A 24,447-nucleotide genomic window follows, 5' to 3' on the forward strand; every position below is an offset into this window, starting at 1 on the left:
ACCTCAACAGCTTGTATACAAAATGATTCAAAGGTGTTTACTTCGTTCCGTGTGCAAGAAGAGGCGAGAGCTAAAGCGGGAAAACTCAGTGGCTGCTTAAAATGTGCTGAGCATCTGACACTTCCTGGCTGATAAGAACATTGCTGTGCTGGAGCAACCTTTCGATTTCACCCAGCTACCCTCACTCTGTCTGATTTTGTTTGGTGCGGATATTGTCACAGACCACAAGATTCTCTGGGTCAACAATGAAGTAGCTGGCTAACTAACACACAGACAAACCCAGCACTGCACAATTAGCGTATTTTCTTTTTTTCGAGTCCCAATGAAATTTTTTTCACTTAGTCTAGCATCAAAAGACACGGCCCTGTCACCTCGACAGATTTTCCATGAATGAGAAAGTAGTCTGCTATGTAAGAAACTGACGGGAAAAAATCTACATCAACATCCTTTACAAATGTTCTTTTATGCAGGTGACATTTATTCTCTCTTTCCGTATTTTGAGTCACCATGGAAGCATTTCAACGTGCCCTAGGATGACACATACGGTGCAGCCCTGCTGGCTTCCATCTCCTAATAAGTAGCCCGTTATCTTACAAATGGATGGACATATAAATAAAACAGTTCCCATACAGTGATGATGTAGAGCCCAGGTGTTAAACACAAGGCCCGGGGGCCAGATCCGGCCGCCGCATGATTTTATGTGGCCCACGAAGACAAGTCATGTATATCAACTTCCATGATTTTTGTGAAAATCTGTAGGAACAATTAAATTGTCAGATCATAAAGGATAAAGTTAAGCTATTTTAAGCATTTTTGTGTTACCAAACATGAACAATAATTGGAAAAAAAAACCCATTCGGCTTGATTTCTTCAAACTAGTTCATAAATTTCATGTGTAAATATGATGAGTTGCAAGATTTTCACGGTTTCACAGTCAGAACAGCCCTCTGGGAGAAACCGTAATTACAATGTGGCCCACGACAAAAATGAGTTTCAGACCCCTGATGTACATATTATCTATCTATATATGTTGTGTAACTGACTGCCGATCGCAAAGGTAAGATAGGCTTCAGCCCCCACAACCCTCAATAGAAAACGATGAATACGGACGGATGGACGGATGGATGGATGGATGGATGGATGGATGAATGGATGGATGGATGGTTTAAGATTCTGATCTTGCTGCTTTGGTCAAAATGGAGCCAAGGTGTACAGCACCTTGGTTGAAGGCTCTCTATAATTTCTGCCAGGCTAACGGCTCCCCAACACACAAAGATCCCAAAGGCTCACAATTTTGCCAAACAAACCTTTACTAGCATTTAGGTTGTAATATTGTCTCTGTGGTGCCTCAGTAAACATGAAATATGAATTAAAATCCTCCGCGTATTCCTCAGTTCCAGACGTTTTTCTACTGAGAGGCTCGATATAAATTCATTCAACTGTACGGTTTACGGTACACCCTACGGTTTTTTAAGGCTTTGTGATTACAACACCGGGTATCAGGCGCAAGGGCAGGATCCCTCAAAGGTGACCTCAGAAATGAGTAGTCATGAGTAGTCTGATATTGTGTGCCTGGGTGTGTGTGTTTGTTTTAGAAACATTCCCCTGGGCCCTCGTCCAAACTTTCGAGGACTGTCCACAGCAGGAGCTAGAGACAACCAATCAATGTCAATGTCTCTCTCTCTCTCTCTCTCTCTCTCTCTCACACTCTCTCCCCCTCCTTCCTTCCTTCCCTCCGCAATACACCATCTCAAGATGATGTCATGACACCATTATGTCTTGCGGGTGTCAACACTGCACTTAACAGAACAAAAGTGACCGTTTTATTTAATTTACTGGTGTTTGACAAAAGTATTAGGCCTTGGACACGTTGCATCGAAAGGATCTCCTTCCAAAACAATGACCTTCATATGAAATGTTTCACAGCTTCTGAGTGACAAATGCAATTAAATATTATAGTGTGTGCTAAGGAATTATTGTTCATTCATCCAGAAAAAATATTGATTCTGACCTGCTCCAAATAATGTACGTGGCACTGCTGTGCACTGTTCTCTGCGTTTTGGATTAAGTCAGTTAAATCGACACTGAAGTGCACCGAGCTGGAAGTACAGAATTGTCCTTAATGACTTGGTGAGACGAAGAATTAAATGGGCTGGGCCAGTCCTTGAAATTCAAGTTCATAGAGCCAAGCTGAATGGCGAAATGCCAAATGCCGATTGGATTGAATGAAACGCATTAATCGAATGATTAAGAGGTCTCGCGTCCTTGTATGATTCAACATACTTGCTGAAGTCTAGCCGAGCGTCTACCATCATCTAGTTCGCTGTGCACTCTGAGCAATGCGGAAGACTAAATCTCAGCATGCGTAACCAAGGCCCAGTGACTCCTCATAGCAAGCTACCCACGCGATCTCAAGGTTTCATCTCTGGTCCTTCTAAAGCACTCCCCGGCTCAAAAACAGCTAGCAATTAAAAGTGTTGATGATATCCAATTATAGTTTCCATAGAAACAAAAAGACTGATTCACAGTCAGGCCATGAGATACATTTCACATCTCGGCGCACCATCACCTCTAAAGTGAGCCTCTATTTGCCTCTGCGCGTTAGCAACCAAGCTAAATCCGAGTTGGCGGGGAGGGTTTGTCCTTGACAAGCTCAGGAAAGTGAGTGCTGTGCGGACTGTTGCGCTTATCTATCCTACAGTGTGAGATGCAAATCTGGTGATGGACTAGAGTGCTTCTGTTAGCAAAAAATGTTAAAAGCGGGTTTTAAATTAGAGTGAGCTCCCACTTAACTTCCCTCTCACGTGGACGAGCTGCTCATTAGGCCGCTGTCTCCTTCATTTTCTCTCCTTTTCTGCACCGTCACGCTCTTTCTCCTCTTTCTCTCGCCTGATCCCCTCCTCCTCCTTATGATGATACTCCCTCCTTTTTTCCTTCTAACTCCCTCCACCACGATATGAGATTTTCCCTCCCTTGTTTGGTTCCCTCCTCCTCTTCCTCCCACTTATTTCTTATCTGTGTCAGTTCCACTTATTAAAAAATATAAAATAACGCTTGAACCCAGCCTCGGCGTTGCTGCAAACGCACCATGGAATCGTGACTGCGGCGCACAAACAGGAGCTGCAGTGAGAGAGCAGATCTAACAAAAAGATGCTCGACATTTTAGCAACAGGCAAGATCAACACAATCACACATCTCCTTGCCTTGAGCAGGTGAGAGAAGACAAAGGTGAAAATGAGGAATTTGAAACAGGGCCTGAAGAAAATGGGGGTAAGCATGTGATGATAAGCAAGAAGGAAGTTGACAAAATCTTTATGAGCCGTCTTCACGTCTTTGGAAAGGGAGTCAAATTCTCCCATCTCTCCCCAAAACACATTGATCTTCATCTGAACCTCCACCTGCACATCACAGTGGGCTTCGGAGTCCAGGAAAAATGCAACCGATGTAGTTCCACATTCACGCTTCCGTTTACTTCTTGGATCAATAAGCTGCACTGTTAAAACATTCCAATGTTGTTTTCACCTGCCGTTTTTTCAATTTACTTCTATTCCAAAGTGGCTTTGATCTGAGATAATTACAATTACATTTACTGAACATCACAAACAAGAGAGCTACGCCCACCTCCAAGCCACAAACAACTTCACACAGGTACATACAGTGTTGGGAAAGTTCCTTTTCTTCGTGAACTCGTTCAAAGTTCAGGTCACCGTTACAAAAATGAACTGGTTCAGTAATTAGTTCATGAGTCAAACCTTTGAACTCAGCTCACCAGTCCAAAAATAAAGGAGTTCAGTTCCTTTCCTTCAATATGATGCTGACGGGCTGTTACCCTAAAAATACTGGTATCTTAATTATCCATTGTTGCAACCCAATCAGCCCACACTAGTAGCCAGCTTAGCTAGCCTTTACCCTACAATCTCATAAACATGAGAACAAACTTGAATAGTCTTTTTAAACATGGGGAATTACAACAATAATGGGACTTTTGAAATTAAAGTACAAACAAAAACATGCAACACAGTATGACAAGAACCATGCTGAAAGGACATTGATAACTTTACTTTTCTTGCTTCTAATCCTATACTGCAAATCAAAATCAATTCCATACTTTGACAGTCTGATCGTAAAATGTTTTGAATATAGAAATGAAATGTTCATAAGACAGCTGTTTTGAATCGTGAAAAAAAAATACATCTGCTTGCCCAGCAGTAACAACAGCACTAACTTATTTGGTATCAAGTTGCACCATTATAAAACAAAATGCCCAACAGTTTCAGTGTATCTGGCCAAAAAGGTAATCATCTTCCTGATTTATATGCCTTGCATAAATATCAGCTGAACTTCTCCCCAGTAGAAGCGTGAAATAAAATGATTCACTTCATTTCGACCTCTTTTTGCACTGTTGCTTTTACCACAATTACATATTCACTCGGCGTACTTCAGTCAGCAAAACGCAAGTGAACTTTAAACTTGCAGCGCAAACTAAGACAGCGGCCGGGGTCGGCCCTGCCAATTCGCAGCGAACGAGTCGATGAGCCTGTTTCAGCTGATGGCGGCGTTCCCTGTTAGTGTTTCAAGGTCAAGCGTGGGAAAAAAAAGTGGAAACGCTGTGGTTGCCGCAGTGATTAGCGGCGCGCGGCATCACGCAAGTCGGCCGAGTGGATGTAAAGTGCCACTAACGGTGATTTGGTGCTGAGAGCCATTTACGCATCGACTCTATCACGCCGCTGCAGTAAAATCGTTGCGTGACTCCCATGGCTTTTGACTGCACACATAAACATTTTTTCTACATCTCTGGAATGAGACTATCAGAGCAATTGCAGCATAAGAGCACATTTTGATTGAGGGGAGCAAGAGAATAAATAGGAAATAGTGTGTTTGAAGAGCAGCATTATTTTTTAATATCAGGATTTATGTGCAGACTCATAAGGATTATGAGCCCCTGGTTGTATAACTTTTACTTACAGTAAAAGCTTTGTTTGGCACTTCTGTGAGTTTTAAAAAATGTAAGAAATGTGAAGATGACCTTTTACATTCACCATTAGTGGTTAACTTATTTTATACACTTGTATGACTGTAACTTGATGTTAAAATATTATTTAAAACATTTAATATAGAGTTAATAAATTTTGATGATGTTCTTTTGTCGTATTTTCATATATCATATGTCATATTATGGAGAATGGACTAATGCATTTATACAAAATGTTGTCTTGAAGGCTATATAAATCAAGTACAAGCGCATCGCAATAAATTTGAAAATGGTAAAAAAGTCAATTTGTTTCCAGACACATATGTTAAACAGATTCTTCCGAAAGGTTTCTGAAAGATTTAGAAGCGATAAGCCTCTTGTTTCTTGTTCCAAGGTGTGGCAGCCACGATTTTGAAAAATGCATTGGGCAAATGTGCTGCACAGAACTTCAGAGGCCATTTCATTATCGTGATTATCATGAGTACTGTAAGTCTCAAGTCTTAACCTTAAGGTTTCGAGCAAAGGCATTTTCATTCTTCGTAGTCATAACATATATTTACACAAAGGCCAATTTGCACTCCGTACAGTACTTGCATTCGTTCACGGGACTAACATTTACAATCAGAGTGTTCGACATTTTATGGAGAGAGTGTTAGCATTACGCTAGTGTATTTTGCTAAGTAATATAGTTTTATCATATACGAAACATGTAATTCTTTGTTTCAAATTCAAACTTCACTTCAGAGTTTAATAGCTCAACGCGAGCAACCCGCATCTTTTTTTTGTTGTCGATCTGGTGCTTGTTGTGATGTTCGCTGCCACCATTTAGTGCTTGTAACTCAAATTTCAGCTTCCAACTGAAGACAAAACAGAAAAAAACGGTCTAGCAAAGGGTCACTCGCAAGTTGAGGTACTCTTGTACAGTCAGTGAAAAAGCAGATTTTGTTTGATTTTGTTTTGTTTTTTACTGTAGCATTCACTATGCCACATGCTAAAGTTTATTTGTGCATTCAATTTATTTGCTGACCATTTTGTGTTTGTGCAGGACAACATTAGATGCAGATGCAGTGCATGTTTTCACAATACCTCAGTGAGCACCTCGTGAATGAAAGAGGCAGTCTGAGGGGACACCTCCCAGGGGGTCTTCTCCTCCACCATGAGAGCGTCCAGCGTGGCCTTCTCTAGAACAACGTCAAAGGACGTGTCGGGGAAAGCGAGCTGCCGCATGTCCATCTGTCGCCAGCTCATTCCAGGACAGTGGGCGTTCCTGGTACTCATGGCGCTGATGCACACTGAGGAGTAGTCGATGTTGGTGATGGAGCAGTAGCCAGCGTTGTACATGTCACTGCTCATACTGCTGTTCCCACAACCTGCAAAGAACAATGACGATGATTTAAAATCCTGCATGTGCTTACGTGCGGTGTGATGAAAATAGCGGTGGCGTGTGATCAGTACTGCTCGTGAGCGCAGCTGCTGGGGTTGATGTGAAAGGTGCGCAATTTGATTAAGTCCCCATGGTGGCGAGGCGTGGGCACAAGTTGCTCGATATTGGGAGGAAGAAAAAGGTGTCAGGAGGTTTAGAGGTACCTTGGCAGGGAAGATGATGCAGCCTCGCACATTTAAGATCAGATGACTCATAGATGGTGGAGGAAGGAGAGGGGGAGAGGGAGGAGGAAGAAAAGGCCCACGGGCAAGAGGAGGAGGACGAGCATAACACTAGTGTTATAAATCTGGTTGGATGTGTTCATATTCTATGCCGGAATGATCCCTACCGCAAACAGCAAAAAAAATTAAAAAAATAATATATTAACACCCCATGAATTTTTTTTTTTTTTATAAACGCCTGTATTAATTTTTCAAACTGGAACTATAACACAAATATTTAGCCAAAAACAATTCAATATCGAGCTCACTGATGGGGTAGCCTGACTTTGGTGCAGGTAGCGTGGGATCAATTCCTGCTCAGCGATGCTGTCGGTATGTGCCCTGCGACTGACTGGTGACCAGTTCAGGGTGTAGTCTGCCTTTCACCTAAAGCTAGTTGGGATAGGATCCAGCATTCCAGTGACCCTTGTGAGGATAACCAGCTTGGATAATGACATAACATGACAAAAATGCATAACTTATCAAACTCAACAGAATTACGCTGCTAGTGGAAACAGTGATTTTGAGCTCAGCTCAAAAACATGATTAGGTTTTGTGAAGAGAAATTCATCGCCTGTTGTTACCCTGGTGTGGGTAGCGTGGGATCAATCCCCGCTCAGTGACGCTGTCAATATGTGCTCTGCGACTGGCGACCAGTTCAGGGTGTAGCCTGCCTTTTGGTTAATGTTAGCTGGGATAGACCCCGGCTCTGCCGCGACCCTTGTGAGGATAAGCAGCATGGAAAATGGCCATGGACACTTAAATATTTCAAACTCATCCAACAACAATGCCGTGTACATCCCGTGAAGTAACTTCCCCTAAGGTCTGGTACACACGTGAGGATTTTTCAAATCTTAAAAGCTATTTTACCATATCTGATACCGAACCCACGCATGAAGATTTTAAAAAATCTGTCATTTAACAGTTTGTTTGTATTGTGTGTGGTATCGTGCGATCATCTGAACAGAAAACCCCACACACAAAAAGATTCTGTTATACCGCTGATCTGGAAATCTCGCATGATCGCACGTGACCTCACAAAAACGAAGACGGGCCGACACGTACGGGTATGTGCCGATGTTACCCGAGTGTTTCTGAAGGTTATTAGAAGTGCGATTGCTGTAAAATGCAGGATAAAAGAAACAGAAAATTTAAGAACACTCGGACTATGTGCATTTTAAACGTTTGTATTTACCGGTAGTTATTTCATTTCTCCCCCCAAAACTATATGAAAGAAAAAAATGAAGTTTTGCTTATTTTGCAATCATGATGTGTTATTCTTTTCTCCCAAAACGTCATTTATTCCTGTTTCACAATATTAATGTAAGGATTGGCAAAATATTGTAATAACATTGTTTCATACAACTGTGAACATCTGTTTTCGTAGTCGAAAGAGGGAAGGTGTGCGACAGGCGCCGCTCTGACATCCATCGGCATTGACACCTCGGCTGTTAACGCGCGGCTGCGCTTGTTATCACCTTGCTGCCTCTACTAATTGGCAGCCTTTTATAGTACGTGAGGGAGAGAGTGAGTTCTTCTCTCTCTCTCTCTCACAGGCACGCACACGTACACAATTGAAAGCTTTAACGCTCACATACGACAACAATCGGAAACTGTTTGGTTGAGAGGGAGTTGAGTGCAGACAAAAGTTGGGAAAAAAAAAATTCCTCTGCTCAAGGGTAAAAGAAACAGTGGTATGAGACATTAGATAACATGAGATAAAGCATTATAAAAAATAAGAATAAAAAACACGCGTAACGAGAAAAGTGGCATGTTACTTTTTCCCGAGAAAGTAATTAGAGTACTGTTACTTCTGCAAAGCACCAATTGTTACTTATGCATCAACAATGGCACTCACCAAACACTAATTTGTAGCTTGTGAGTCAAACAAAGAGCAGTCCTGCTGTGCAGAAGCATTTAACTCAGAGCGCTCTGTTTTTCAACATTAGAGGAACGCGATTGGCAAGATTACATAACACAGCCACGGTGCATTATTATAAACATGCAAAGAAATGCAGGATTTCACTGTCGCCACACTATTTTTATTTTCCTCAGTAAAAAGTCAATTTCATTCTTGTTACAGTTTGTTTACACATCAACAATACAGTTTTACATGTATTGCAGGTTAATTATTCATATTGAATGCGAGGTCATAAATCGGTCACGTGGGTTGCTTGTTTTTGGGATGTGGGAGGAAACCGGAGTGCCCAGAAAAATAACCCACGCAGGCACGGGGAGAACATGCAAACTCCACTCAGGCAGGGCCGGGATCGAACCCGGGTCCTCAGAACTGTGAATCCAACGCTTTCCAGCTGATCCACCGTGCCGCCCAAAATTAAAATAATTTCTCTCAGTTAATGCAGACACAAATGTGAGTTTGGGTTCATTCTATATGTAGCAGTCCCGGACTCTCAGAACTCCACCCACTGTTTCCAAAGGGTTTTTCCCAGATAACACAGTTGTGTGTATGCATGTTATTTTTCCCGTTTTTTTTTTTATTTTTATTTTTATTTTTTTACCCTTGTGCTTTACAGGGTGGATGGGAAATCACATGTCCCGGCTGGTTCCAGAAATTTGTCACGACAATTATAGTTACCAGGCTGTCATCGAGGAGATTAACCTTATTTCATTTCTATGGCATCAGCCCTTGTCTGTATACTTCCAGCTCGGCTCACCGGACACTTCAATAGGTACACAACGTCTGACATCCACGAAAGAGCTTTATCAAGAAATCGAGCAAATGGCATGGTTAGAGATGCATTGCTATAAAAAAAAGTGTTTTCTATTGTGGTCGTGATTTGCTGCAACTTAAAGGCAACCGAAAAACATCAAACATCTCTGATAACCTGATAGACCTCCACTGGTACAAATTCACTGCAGACAGAGTTTTATGAAATTTGAATGTGATTAACGCAACATCCCAAGTGTATGTAAAATGCGCTCGGAAGCCTTGAGCTTCCTCGATGAGAGCGTGGAAGCTGTGCTCTCTTGATAGGACGAGAGTGCATCATAACGGGATTACCACGAGCGGCAAAGTGTGAGAGACTAAAGTTCGGGGTGCTGTATCACCCTGTGAGGATGCATCCCTGTGAAGGGATGGAACATGTGAAAAGTTACATCACTCACCACTCGGGCAACAACTAAGAGCAGTGAACAACCATTGGGTCAGAGGTCACAGCATTTGCGCGCTATAGACAAGTTTAGAGTCATGACTGAATCTGTAGGTTGAAAGCTTTTGAAGTCAACAAACGTCACTTTAAAGTTTTGCTGGTACTTTTTCACCTCTTGCACAGATCATGAAGTGCATTAGGCGAGCGCGATGAGCTATCAAGTTGCGCCCCGCCACACAAACAGCAGCTCCAAAGCCCATTTATGGCCAGTGGGCGGGTGGGGAACCCCTGCGAGCCAGGCAGCGGTGTGAGATATCAAAGCTGCCATCTCTAAAGTCAGCCAAGCCGGCCGCAGTGGAAACTCCATGATGTCAGAGGCATGCTGGGTATTCATGCCTGTCCAAGATTGGTTTACGTACATAGTAGACTGGGAGAGAGATGCCAGAGCTGATGAAAGATGATGTTCACATGCAACAACGCTGCAGGAGGGCTTGCCTCGGATAAACTGGTGCAACCACTGAGTGTCAACAATAACATGCTACCGTTTTTCTTTTTCTAAATGTAAAATAGTGAGTGCAAGTTAGGAATATAACACATCCATCTTTTTCCACCATTTATCAATCATGGGTTATAAAAGTGCTGTCTTGAGATGGGACTCACCCGACTTTTCAAAATGTGGGCCTTCATTTGGCAGTTTTTTTTTTGCTTTGACTTGAGAGCGTCAACTTGAGATACAACCTCAGTGATCACAACTCAACACATTTCAGAATAAGCAGCAGTTTGGAAAATAGTGAACAACTCAAATCAATCAATCAAAAAAAGAGGCTTCAAGCTGTTTTTTTGTAACTCCCACTTGAAGGTTACGTAAATTGGACTTAAAACAAAGATAATTCCATGCTGTGTATTTAAAAAGAAAAATTTTGATTTGAATTGTTTTTTTTACCAAAACCTTGTTTTCCTCCACAGTCAACAAGGTTATGGTGTCTTGTCGTGTTTTGGTCCTTCTGTGTCATGGAAAACAACATTTTTTGAGCATAAGATTTTCCATTTGCGGCATCATGTAAGAACTGAGTGCGTGTACTGAAAAAATGATTGATCAAATTGGACCTTGTTAAAACTAATTTCCGTATTTTCCGCACAATAAGATGCACCGCATTATAGGGCGCACCTTTAGTGATTGGCCTTTTTTAAAACTGTTTTCATATATAAAGGCGCACCACATTATAAGGCGCATAGAATAAATGCTACAGTAGAGGTTGGTGTTACATTACGCATCGATTAAATGGGCTGCGCTAAAGGCTCAATATTGATCCATATATAAGGCGCACCTGATTATAAGGCGCACTGTCAGCGTGTGAGAAAATTAAAGGCTCTTAGGTGCACCTTATAGTGCGGAATATATACCACATCTTATCTGTACTTTAATGTCCCATCTTAATCTATTTGTCTGTTTACATACAATAATGTCTGCAGTCATATCTTATATGTAAATGAGAAAAGTCACATTTAAAGTAACAAGATTCCAGCATCATCACACACGTCATATATAAAAACATTATTTGGATTTCCAGTACGTAGGAAAGTGGTTATCCCTTCTGCCTCTCAGTAGAGAGGTCCTAGGTTTGAATCCTGGCTTGGGCCGTCCTGTAGGAACTTGAAATGTTGGCCCTGTTATAGCACTTTTTTTTTCCAGGGATTCAGGCTTCTTCGCACATTTGCAAAACAGCCATGCGAGGTGAAGTGAAAACTAAACTGTCCACAGGTTAGAATGTGCCTGTGCTCGGTCATAATGAAAAGAAGCACAACAGAAAATTGATGGATAAGTGGATGGATGAGTAGATGGATGGATGAATGGTGGGATATTTATTTATTATTATTTTTTTTTTAATCAAACCAGTGTCCCAGTTTTTTCTTTTAAAAAAGAAAGATTACAGAGAATGGAAAGTTGACGATGTACCAAAGAAAGAAAAGAATCAGATTCAAAGTGTTGTGGTGAGATAAAAACAAAACAAAATGAGGATAAAAATGGAAAAAACAATGTCAACCTAAACCAATTATGAATTTTAGAGAAGGATAACTGAAAGACAAAAGAAGAAAACTATAGGGCAATAGAAGAGGGAAACTACTCAGCTAGACTTTGATGATCCTGAGAATTCATATATAATTTCTTCTCATAACATTTTCTACATGTTGACCTCATACATGCCAGCCATATTTTACTGCTGTCTGCTTTAGCATGGGCCTTTGATCCTCTAAAAACATCTCTTGAATCTCCCATTTTGAACTTTTTCAAGGTGTTTCAGATGCTCCAGACGGGTTGCATCAGCTGCGAAGCCACCTGAATTTCTCTTAAAAAGCATCATCCTTGGGTTGGATTTCTGCCAATCATGTGGCCCTTCAAAACGCAACCTCAGTTACGCAACCAGGTATGCAAGATAATCATGGACTGACTAATTAAGTGCACCCTGTGACTGCAACTGTGTGTGTGTGTGTGTGTGTGTGTGTGTGTGTGTGTGTGTGTGTTTGAGGGGACTTTTGGAAGGACTCCACTGTATGAATCACCCTCTGTTTAGTGCCTGAAGCTTCCTTTGGATCCAAAAAGAGCACGTCGCACAGACACGGGCTTAATAAATGCCAATGAGAAAAGGTAACCATAGTTCTCTTTTTCTGCCTGCGATAAAAGATTTTGAAAGCCTATCCGCATTTGGATTTATGTGTCCTTGTCTGGCAAAATTGTGAAATACTTAAAGTCGATTATTTGCAGCACTTCTCTATTTGTGTTTGTGGATGCTCCATTTGTGCGCTACTCCTATTTCCGTAAATGGCAATTCCCCACCAAACAAAAACACTTAGATGTGAAATCGGTTGTCCTCACCAGGGTCTCGCCACTGTCCCGAGATCAACACAGCTCCGATCAATAGGATTCTGGTAGACTTCTGGCTCAATTTTGGAGTCAAACGCCGTCGGCTTCCAGGCTAGAGGAGATTTAGTATGCGCCGTCGGGGAAGGCCAATCTAAAAACGAAAAGTTAACTTCATGTGGTCATTTCACGCCTATTCCAGGTTAAAATGAAAGTACGATGGAGTTCGCCTCCCCTTTGCATAACAGCTGAAACTCCGGGAACGCTTTCAACAAGAGTGTGTGTGTTTGTGTGTGTGTGTGTGTGGGGGGGGGGGGTTATAATTAAAAAAACATCAAGCCTTTTCTAACATTTGATACAACAAAATAAGTAAAGTACAAATGATTATTGCCAATATCAGGCCAATATCGGTATCGGCTATAAATCAATGTTGTAATATCGGTATCAGATCAGAAAAGAAAAAGTTAGATTGGAACATCCACAAACAAGACACAACAAGAGTTTAGATTTATTTGGATTCAAGAAGAGATCGAAGACGGCAAGAAAAGTCCCGCAGCAGCAAAATAGAGACCGTAGCGTGCGGATGAAATTGTATCCAAATAAACTGATGAAAATGTCAAAGTTAATATTACCGTTTCAAATTTCAATCATCGTTACCACTAGAGTATATTTAGCATAATGCCGTTATGCTATCTGCGTGTGTGGCCTCTTTAAGCGGCAAGCGAGATAGTGCATGATGCAGCTTGAGTGCTAGCCGAGTGCAGCTGAAGTATACCAACTGACAAAACCAAAACCAGAGTCTTGTTTACGCTCATTCCTGCACTGGAGCGGAAAACTGAAGCACCAATGATGTTCAGGCACCCCTTACTTGACTTCATCTGGACGAATCGCTCAAGATGACAAAAAGTCCAATAAAAGCTCAAGCATAACCAACTTGAATTTCTGCTCCCTTCCCGTTAAAATTGTTTCAATTTGATTGTTGTGAATTTTCCGCACAGTCATGTCGGAAACTTTGCTCATCCCGAAAAAGTCAATTAAGGTCACACTGCGGTCACGAGGTACAATGAGCGCCGTTTGCTTACACAGTTGCGTCAACGGCTTCCTCTTTGACTCACTGTCATATTAAATTACAGGCGCTCTGAGTCAGTGACACAGCCACCTCGCTGTGTTTTTCCATCAGGCCTTTTCCAACAAAGGCCGTGTGCCACCACACTCCACGTCTAACACGTGCTTCCCTGAGTAGCATTGTTTTCATCTGACAGTCAATCAATGGCGCAGCAGCCCAGCAAGGGCATGAATCAGCAAGAAACTGATTGTATCAACGTGTCCTTCATTTAATCTGGGATTCATCCGCACCACACTCCAAGAAAATGGTTATATAATTTAGGAATGTCGCCTTTTTGCTTCAACGCCGGACTGTGTGAGGACACACATCAGTATCAGAGGAACACACTTGAAATGCCTTGAAGCAGCACAGCTAAAATTGCTGGATTACAAATTGGGCTGCAATTTTACTATAAAACACAATGGATGGGATACTGTAGTCGAAAAATGGTCACAGTCAAGAAAAATGCATGTACACGTCAGTTAACGGTCGTTCTGTGAGGCTTCAAGCCGGCAGCCACTATAGTATGTCATTAGCTTTCCTGTCTGCCCTTGGCGTGATCATCCAGTTTGACGGATGGGGAGGTTTCCACTCTGGGAGAGCTACGGCTGATCAACTATATTGATCACTACAAAGGAAGTGCAGTGATAGTGTGTCACAGCCTGAACATCACAGTTAAGCGGCAAAGTTTGGCCTTCCCGATAAAACCTTAATTGCTTTGAGCCCCTCAGAAACCAGATTACTGGACTACTGTACCGTAGAACCTTGAAATGCAAGTTGAATTTACCCAGTCACCATGCTAGTACCTCAAAATACCGTACTCATATCTCAAGTCATCTTTCCGCATTGAAAGAAATGGAAAGGCCATGAAACAGTTTCTGTGTTAAGATTTAATCATGCTAATCTAACTCATTGTGCTGCTCCCTCTGGCGCGCCGGCTTTGGCCACTGGGAGGCAGTACAATACAGTAATACAAACGAATGAATAATACTTCTACTACTACTCCTATTGTAATTGACTCAGAAAGGACTCTGCAATATTCGTCGTATTTCATAGAGGAAAAAGAATATATGCCTGATAATTGTTGGATTATCTGTCTACATGTGCTGCACTTCTGTTTATGTTCAAATATTCAATGGTTCTAAAACCGTGTCTATCGACGTTGTGTTGAGTAATGTTAATATGCCAATGGCGTCGTGCATTGTATGTTAGCATTAAGCTAAACCGACTTTAGAAAGGCAAAGGTATGTGCGGATTTTTTCGGCTGACAAAAATCGCAAGGCGTTTATTTTAGTGAGGTTAATCAAGCATTATACCCACAACAGGCTATTCTAATAGTCATTTCTTAAACAGGCTTAAATAATACAGTATAAGACGTTTAATACAAAATCATCACTAAAATTTTACATATTATTCCATGAATATATGGGTCAGCACTAGTTCTGAGAGGGCTCACTCAACTTGGTTTATGTCAGGCCATCAAAAAGACTTAATGTCAGACCATGTTTAAAATGATTTTAGGGCAGTGGTACCTTGATTTAGAATTATGTAAAATGGATTATGTCTCTTAAAATACCCCACCCAAGCACATGGGGGGAAAAATCCAAATTGAAACACCATTATTACAAAAATATATTACACATTATTTGAGCTGGAAGCACCATAATTTGCAGCACTCGTGCGACTTGAGGGATCCAGCTCATTTTGAAATCAGTAGTTATATGGATTCTACATTTTGTAAAATGCTTGGGGCACTGGAACTGGTTTGAGCAGCGTGTTCTTATAAGACTTGCCCCTGCTTGTCTTTAACTAGTGCGACTTTTGAGGCTCAAATAACCTAAAAGAGTCCAACACTCTCCAAGTGTTTTGTTTCATAAGATGCTTTCCTTTAGCGAAACTTTTATAAAGTTGTTTACAAGACCTCACTTCTCTCATTATGTAATACGGCAGTCGGGGCAAACGTATAATGACGGGGCTCAGGACAAAACTAATTTCACTGGCACTCACCTCCACCTCAATTTGAACCAGACGTGGGAGCTGCTTTTCGTTAGTCAGTGAGTGGCCTTTGCAACTGCCAGCTCATCAAAAAAAAAAAAAGAAAAGAAAAAAACTAATGGATGACATAACAGTGAAGTGGGCATATGCAGACAAAGGTAAACAGGCGATGACTTTCTCTTCACAAAACCTAATCATGTTTTCGAACTGAGTTCAAAATCACTGTTTCCACTAGTTGGGCGATTCTGTTCGGTTAGATAAGTTATGCATTTTTGTCATGTCCAAGCCGCTTATCCTCACATGGGTCACAGGAAAGCTGGAGCCTATCCCAGCTAGCTTTGGGCGAAAGGGGGACTATACCCTGAACTGGTCGCTAGTCAGTCCCTGGGGAGATATCAATACCATCACTGAGTGGGAATCGATCCCACGCTGCCTGCACCAAACTCAGGCGTGTACCCCTACACCATCAGTGACTGTAGTTATGGATTTTTTTTTGTTTGTTTTGTATTGTTCTATTTTTCAGGAGACTTTCATTGAGGCACTGGTTGAAGTAATGCAAAACCCAAGCATGAATAGGGGCATTCATTGATTAGTCCAGTGGTTTTCAAACTGGGGTTTGCCCGGCTACCAGTAACTACCATGACCATGGGTGAAAATTTGGGAGTGAGGGAGACGGGAAATGTCATCTCCCAAAAGGGGGGTGCTGCAAAATAAATTTGGGAACCACTGGATTAGTCAATAGAGAACTGCCACTTGCATGTTAAAAGGACACCCAACAATGAAATGCGAAGAAAACAAAAGCATCCATTTCCAAACTTAAAAAAAAAACATTTCCCAGTTAGTGTATCTTATTAAATGGATGGTGTCAGGATAATACATGCACCGCTTGCTTGTTTTTCGTTTGATTGATTGGCAGTGCTTGCTGCTATAATGTAAAGTTCTAAAAAAAAAAAAAACAGCGAGTAGGTGAAACTGTGAACATGAATACGCACTTGCAAATATTTGGGCGTGGAGTCAACTTACATAAAGTGGCAAGTGCCAGAGCAAGCCAAAATTAAAAACACAGTAAAGTAAATTGTGCTTTTATTAGTCATTTACATCGGCCGCTCATCCTCACAAGGGTCGCAGGAAAGCTGTAGCCTATCCCAGCTAACTTCAGGCAAAAGGCGGGATATTATTTCTCAACCTTTACTGAGCCAACAAACATATATTACACACAAAAAGTGGAAGCACAGGTAAATTATGTAACTTTTGCTAGTGGAATACAATTTATCTTTTCTGCCTGTCAATATATATTGCTGGCATAGATAGATGATTTGGACTAAATTTGAAGATTGATTAGGTGAAATTGGCCATCATGGCACAATTGATGATCTATCACGGCATGCTAACATGCCACAATGCAGTGGTTGGGAATCACTGCTTTGGTGTAATCAGGTTTTGCACTTACAGGCCACAGCAAACTGAAATGAACTGCACCACTTGATGGGAATATGGATAAAGAAAATCCGTTGTGAATGATTTTCTGCATTGGTTCACAAATCTGCATATTGTTAGCCTTTGCAAAGTAGTGTCAAAACCTGCTGCACGCCTTTTTGATGCAATGATTTATGTAATACCCACGAATGTCCATTTGGAAGTAGCACTATCGACAGGTGGTCCAAAACAGTACGGGAAGTCTGTACTGACATGATTTTGTTTTTTGCAGCCTGTGCCAGGGAGCAGCTGACAGCAGTGGAGTTGCTAATAATGAGTGAGTCAGGCTCAGAGACAGGCTGGTGGATGAGGACAGCAATTAATGGTCCATGCTTTATTCCCTTCGTTGGTCCGGAACAACATTACCAATGCCTTATCGCTACTTTCTGTCTTTGACAAGTTTGAGTCATCCCACCTTGGAGCGGCTTATTGGTCACTTCAGAGGAAAGAAATCTTTGTCATTTGTGATTTAGTTTTTGTCATCTTTCAATCAGTATGGGAGGTTTGCCTCGCAGGGTTTGATGAGGGTGAAATGGAGGGGAACGGCACAGTGAAGAAAACAATTCTGTCTGATCTCACTGAGTCAAGACTCCTTCCTATTTGGCAGGGGACATAGTGTCCCTTGGGTTGAGAGAAAAGCCAGGCTTCCCTCTCAACACCATCTAATCTTCCCCCTTAAAGAAAATAAATGTTTGGGGCCTTTGACGAAATGGTTATAGGGATAGCTGCAGAATTAGAAGCTGTGGACAGTCCGTAATAAACCGTCGGGCTCTTTGAGAATACCTGTCATTTGAGAAGAGCAGCCACTCTTTCAGTGACCCCGGCTGCTGGGAAATAGAAAGTGGTATGAATGGCATTCAATTTTGTGGGGATTGAGGGATGCGAACGTCTGCCTCGATGAATGAAGGGAAGGGTAGAGGAATTTAGCAGGTGGGATCTAAGCAAAAAAGCAGTGAAAGGAAGTTAATTGGCGAGTGCAAAGATGAAGACGACGACAGGTTGGAAGTGAGCCTGCACAATGACGTCTTTGGAGTCTTTCCCTCACACTCGTTCCTGATTCCTCTATTAGCAGAGCTCTACTGCAGCGCTGACTCTGGCTGCATACTTGATGAGAGAGCAAGCAATGGCCCAAAATGTCACCACACGAGAATACCAAGTGAAGCAAAAGCTAAGAGTCTAGTGCTGGACTTGCACTGACGGCTACCGTAGGATGACTCACACATGGAAACACATGGCAGTTTCGAGAGGGGCTTTCAGTCACTCAAATATTTGCTGAACTTATATATAGCATCAAATTCTGACTCATGCCCTGGCACATGACGAAAGTCTTCGTCTTGGAACACATGCTATCAGAAACAACAAACAGCTTGTAATTAAGATCTTCCACCCATTGATGAAGTAATTTTTTTGTGGGGGGCCAAGCTTTTGTTTTAACCTTGCGTCAAGTTTGCTATGATTCATGCCTCTTACCAAAATCAGAGGCATCATGTGACCATGATGCAGTGCACAGTATTGATCAATTGACCCAACGCTACTCTCCTTGGTTTTCTAATTCAAAATACGTAGTATTGGAATATTAATATAAACTTCAAAAAACACGCCCATCATACACATTTGTCAGACATGAAAAACAATGGGAGAACAATGAGTTCCTGTTTTTCACCTGTTTTACCTTTCTTTGTGGCCATTGGTAAGGAGACCCATTTTATTGAACTGCGTGTGTCCGAGGCAACATGGTAAGCGAACATTACCAAGCATTTACTGTTGCTATTGCTAGCTACAGTATCCATCCTAAGATGATAACATTTGACAGTGGTAAATGTCAACCATCTGCTCTGCATGCTTGGAAAGCTGGATCCCAAGGTCCAAGATATAGGACTAAGGAGTTCCTGATTTTGGCAATGGAAACGCACCAATCATTAGAAGAGCTGAGGCGAACTGAGTGCAGTCAAAAGGACCGTTCAGATTGCTGCAATATCCCCCATGGTGACACCCATGCTGGTACGGTATCAAAGGATTATCTTGAGCTTGAATGTGTTAACTTGCAATTTATTCCTTTTTAAATGTCTTTTAAAAGCATTTTTCCACACTCAAAAAATTCTAATGTTCCTAATAGCACTCTTTCCTTTTTTGTCTCCTGTTGGGCTGTGAGATCAAGCAAAATGGGAGAATCTGCTTCCCCTTTATGCCAGAACAGTTTTACTGTGACACACCGGAGTTTTTGAGCTTCCTCTCTGACTTCTTAATATTTTAATTGAAGTTTATTGAGGATCAGAGTGGATCAGTCGAACAGAACAGAATTTCTAGAGGGTTGAGAGACAAAGACAAAGTGTTAACTGGAAACAGAATGAAAAAAAATAAATCATTACATATCTACAATAAAGAAACATTTAAAATGGATGTTGCATGAAATTGTAGCGCTCCACCCTGTGAAGGAAGGATGGGACAAGATAGGACAGGACAAAGGACAGGAGAAGATGCATGCAAGAAAAGAATCATGAACCCGGCTATCCAACTGAAATGTCGTGGGAATTATGTGGTGCGATTGACTAATTGAGTTATAGAAGTTTTTAGACAGAGAATACAGTTGGGGGATACATAAGCAATTCGGCATCTAGTTGCCCCCTCGAGGCGGCCTGACAACTGGCCACCTGATGGTCGCTACAGGGACCCAATATCAAGCCCCCAGCCACCACATCTCCACCACCCCCCAACATGCACTGCCACCCCCAACCCCAGGAGAATAGGAAGCCCCCCCGCGATGCGGCCGGTCCCAGCCCAGTCCAAATGTCCCTTATTTGTTGGGAAAGTAGAGTGGATTGGGGCACCAGACAAAAGAAACAATTAGGGAACCGTGTAACCAAGTGTATGTAAAACCCAAATTCCCCACTGTTACTAGTCATTGGGCCTACTCTGTGAATCACCCACAATTTCCGATCATGCAATCGCATCAGGACAACTCCACTAAAAACGAAACAAACACAGAAAAGAAAAACAGAAATACAACAACTGGAATTCCGAAGTTGGGGTCGGAACATGAAATAGTTTCCTCAAGATACTATATATAAATAATGCAAGGATAGTAGAGTGTTGTGCCACCTCGGAGGCTGCTAAATGCCACTGCCCATCTGCAGTTATTGCTTGACAGGGTTACACAACAATGTCTCACTGGTGACTTAAAGCCATATAGCTCTAGCACAAAATCATCTGGGAATATTCCAAAAATCCATCCCCCAAACCCATTTAGTCCCATTGAGCTATTGCTGGGAATGGCATTAGGAACAAGATTAAGACTTTTAATACGGATGGCAGAGTCTGAGAGGGGGGCCAGATCTCAGAAAGATGAAGAATATAATGCTCAGTGAGGGGAGAGTCTGCTGCCAAAAAAAGTGGTTACATCATCGCAGGTCAACAAAGCAAAGTGTAATCATGACAGAGATGATCAAGTTGGGGGTGGGGGGTGGACGAGGAGTGGATCTGCGGTCCAGATGTCTGCTCCTGAAGATGAAAATGAGCTTGGCAGGCTTTTATGCTTGCCTACAGGCAATGTGAAAGGGGGAAAAGGGATGAGACACGAGATGTATTACTCTGTGTAATTGAATACACATGCAGGTTAATTTTGATGACAATAAGTCACCTGGATTGTGTAATGTCACACATTGACTGCACAGACAGAAAACAAGATTCCTCTTCCTCGCACCATTTGTCTCAGATTCACCCTTCCCTTATGAACAGCAGATTGCGTAACCTGCACCACGGTCTACTGGAAAAGAGGGGTAGGGGAGGGGGCGGGGGTGGCTATGCACGAAGAGCAAAAAACAGGTGGAAAATTGGAAATGTATTTACAGTAGCCATCAGAGTGCATGACATGCAACGTCTTCTGACGTTTTACTGGTCTCTCTTGAATATTTAAAGGATGCTCTAAGTAAGACTCCACATTGAAACATTAACACTTCAAAGTAAAAGAAATAGTAATTACAGAGTGGACAGGGTAAGATGAAGGACCAATCAGAGTACTTACTTATGGTGGGGTGTAACTATTCAGACGCACCCTGGAATGTACAGAACACAATTTACACATTAAACTCAACTCAGAACACACTTTTCAATGTACTGCTTGCATAAAGCTGTGTCACTTGCAGTTGAAGTTTACTGCAAGAGGATTAAACATTGTATATTTCAACACCAGAATGTCCAACCAACTCGTATAATGTGATCGAATGAAAAGCAGCTAGCGTAATATTAATACATAGTGTGAAGCACCACGGCTAATGGAAATTAGCATCGATGTTCCGGTAACTCTAACCTTCAAACAACTCCTTTGCAACTTGAAAACACAGAGAGCAACACATACCAACTGAGTATACAAAAATGTTTGGTGCTGCAGCTATTGAATATTTTTAGAATTGATTATGCTACCAAGTGATCAGATAAAAATTTATTTTGCATTATCAGACAAAAAAATTGTGCATGTGAGGTGCAAGTGTTGTTGTGATACACCATAATATTCGTAATTTTGAATATCTGTGGCTTTAAAAATTGGCTACTAGCATTGTGACTGATGTGGGGGTCAGCCATTTGTGGGGAAATAATGCTTGAAAATCTACAATACTGTTGGAGTGCGAACGATGATCTTCTATGTAGCAGCAGAACACTACATACAGTAAATAAGCACAAAGTAGCCAGACAGTCAAAAAAAATTAAAAATGTTACTTCAGGTATGCATATTTCAAATACCAGCATACGGCTCAGCATCTTATCTCATCAAATAATTATTCGAGCAAGCACTCATGCAGCACCAAAACAGTGACAGGAAGTGTGTTTCGCATCCAAACACGATGCACAGCACAGCAGTCAAAAGGGACAGAGGTTCTTTGAGCTAAGAGGCATGTCTTGTTAAGAGGACGCTGTGTGGTGTGCCGCAGTACTCTCAAATGGTGAGGATTTGTGTGTGTGGGATTTAATCTGCATGGAAACATGAGGTCTGGAAAGACTCCCAAAAACAGGATTTGTGAAAATCTGCACTCAAACTGTTTGCTCGCAATCATTCCTTTTTTCTATGCCACCTTTTTATCCTCACTGGACCTGAACCCAATGACAGATAAACTCACTAGACTTGAGATTCCATACGTAAAATCTTACTGATAGTTTGTCAAAGATAGAAATAGTACAGTTGCTTGTTGAGTAGTTATAGGGGAGTGTTTTATGGAAAGGTTACTTTTTAAATGTTTGTACACAAATGGTTGTATCACGGGAGACGAGATGGGATCCACATACTAACTGTAACTGCCGTAATCGTCTACAAATAACTGCGCTCTGCTGTAAAATAAATAAATAAATACAATGTTTAGACTTGGCCATAACCCGAACCCTTGAGATGTGCAGTATCACTTCGGTATACTTCCTTGACACCAATTATCGTCCTGTTTTTGTATTGTGACGGGGCTTTTACTCTAATGACCTACTGTATTGTTGTCTGAAACAAAAGTGACATCTCAGAGGCTATCCCACTCAGTACAGACCCACACAACAAAGGACGAGGCCCTGCCATTTTTTTAAACAGTAAAATAATCCCATAAAAACCTGTTTTTAAATGAACATTGTCTTGAGAGGAGGGTAGTCATGGCAACAGGCAGAGGATTGGACTCCGCATCGGTGGCTTGGGTTCGTCTCTCAGCGCTCTCGAACAGCTCCAACGTGATTTCATACTGCAGGGATGGGAATGATTGCTCGAGAACGCTGAATTGATCAAACTGAGAACTAAAAACGCAATTCAGTTGACCATAAATGTTTTAAACTTTCTTGTGTTAGGTTGGCTGATTTTTATTTTTGTGTCTGAGGAATGTGTGTGGGGGGGGGGGAAGTGGGCGGCCCTGAACCTAAAAGTGTTTTTTAGCAACTTGGAAAATTTCCATTTTGCCCTGGCCTGCCAAAAGGTACGTATGATGAAGCTATGGATTTAAGCTGTAGCTGCAAATACAGTTTGTCATATCCATCAGGTTTGTAACTCTCTAAGACACCAAACTTTGACACTAACTACAGGGGTCCTTAGTTTATTACACAATTTCATTCCTATAGTAGTGATATAACCAACATTTTTACATAAGTAAGAATGCACTGTCTATCAATAGCCTTTGCTACAGTGGTAGTTAAGTCATTGTTCAAGTCTATTCCGAACTGTCTATTCTCTTTAACATTTCCCATATTGTCTGTATTGTAAACAGAACCAAAATTCCCATGATCAACTATGAACCCCTTGACTAATTATTATATTTGAACTATTAATTTAATGGTAAGGGGGATTTGCTTTAGTGATGTTGTGAACTTTAATTTAACTTATTAACTTATTATTAGTAGTATTATTAAATTTAACCGTTAGTGTTATTAACTTTAATTTAACTCATTAAATAATTAATTTTACTTTAATTTAATTTAATTCCATATACTGAGCCCAGCGAGTTGTTCCATGTACGGCGTCTTCCAACTCCCGTCATGTTGCTCTTTCGTGAAACTGTATCAGTAGTGCATCTGAAATATTCTTTTTAAAAAGCTCATTCATTCATTCTTAGTCAACCCCTCACTTTGAACAGTATGGGGCACACATTTAATCAAATCAAGTAGCTACATTATTAATTTGCATGCTGCGTGAAGGTGAGTAACAGCCACGCCACCTCTTCCCTCCCAATAGCCTGATTATAACTGTAAGGCAATGAGTCAGTGATGGTGTGTGCTTAATGTTTGTGTGTGAGTGTTGCACTCACCATTCACTCGGGCTCTTAGCAAGGGCATTCAGTGTCATTGAGAGACAAGCCATGTGCTGGAAAACAACACCTGTTCGGCGAACCCATAACGACAAACACACACTAACATGTACCCGCACGCAAACAACATTGCAGATCTGAGGAAGCTTGAAAATAATTGTCACCGAACAAAGAAACTCCCACTGCGACATCAAACACCCAGTGACACACACGCAGAAACACACACACACAAGCATTTTCGCTCCGTGCTCTGTTTATCAGGGCCCAGCCCATCCATCATCCGAGGGTGGTTGCCTGGGTAACGGCATTATTATTCAAAGCACGGAGCTTGCACAGGAAACCAAATGTGTGCGTGTTAGTCAGGTAGGGGAGATTCCCCATTGGCTCATAGACAAAGTACACATTCACACACACGTGCACACACACCTCTAAAAAGGGACAATTCCATTAAGGTGTGGCCCTTCAAATTCTCCATCTCCCTCCTTCGTCTCCTTCCAACCGTTCCATTTTCATTCAGCTTCCTC

At 41.6% G+C, this 24,447-nt stretch overlaps 1 protein-coding gene across 1 annotated transcript in view; it reads right to left on the reverse strand.

Moving 5' to 3' along the window:
- The window catches only part of ece2a (endothelin converting enzyme 2a), a 69,811-nt gene that overhangs the window by 33,854 nt on the left and 11,510 nt on the right, over positions 1–24,447 (reverse strand). Inside the window, exon 3 of the mRNA XM_061840191.1 lies at positions 6,059–6,342. Within this exon, the coding sequence (XP_061696175.1) occupies positions 6,059–6,342 (284 nt within the window). The remainder of the gene's footprint in view (positions 1–6,058; positions 6,343–24,447) is intronic.

Source organism: Syngnathoides biaculeatus, chromosome 13 (assembly GCF_019802595.1).
Source record: "Syngnathoides biaculeatus isolate LvHL_M chromosome 13, ASM1980259v1, whole genome shotgun sequence".
NCBI classification, from domain to species: Eukaryota; Metazoa; Chordata; class Actinopteri; order Syngnathiformes; family Syngnathidae; genus Syngnathoides; species Syngnathoides biaculeatus.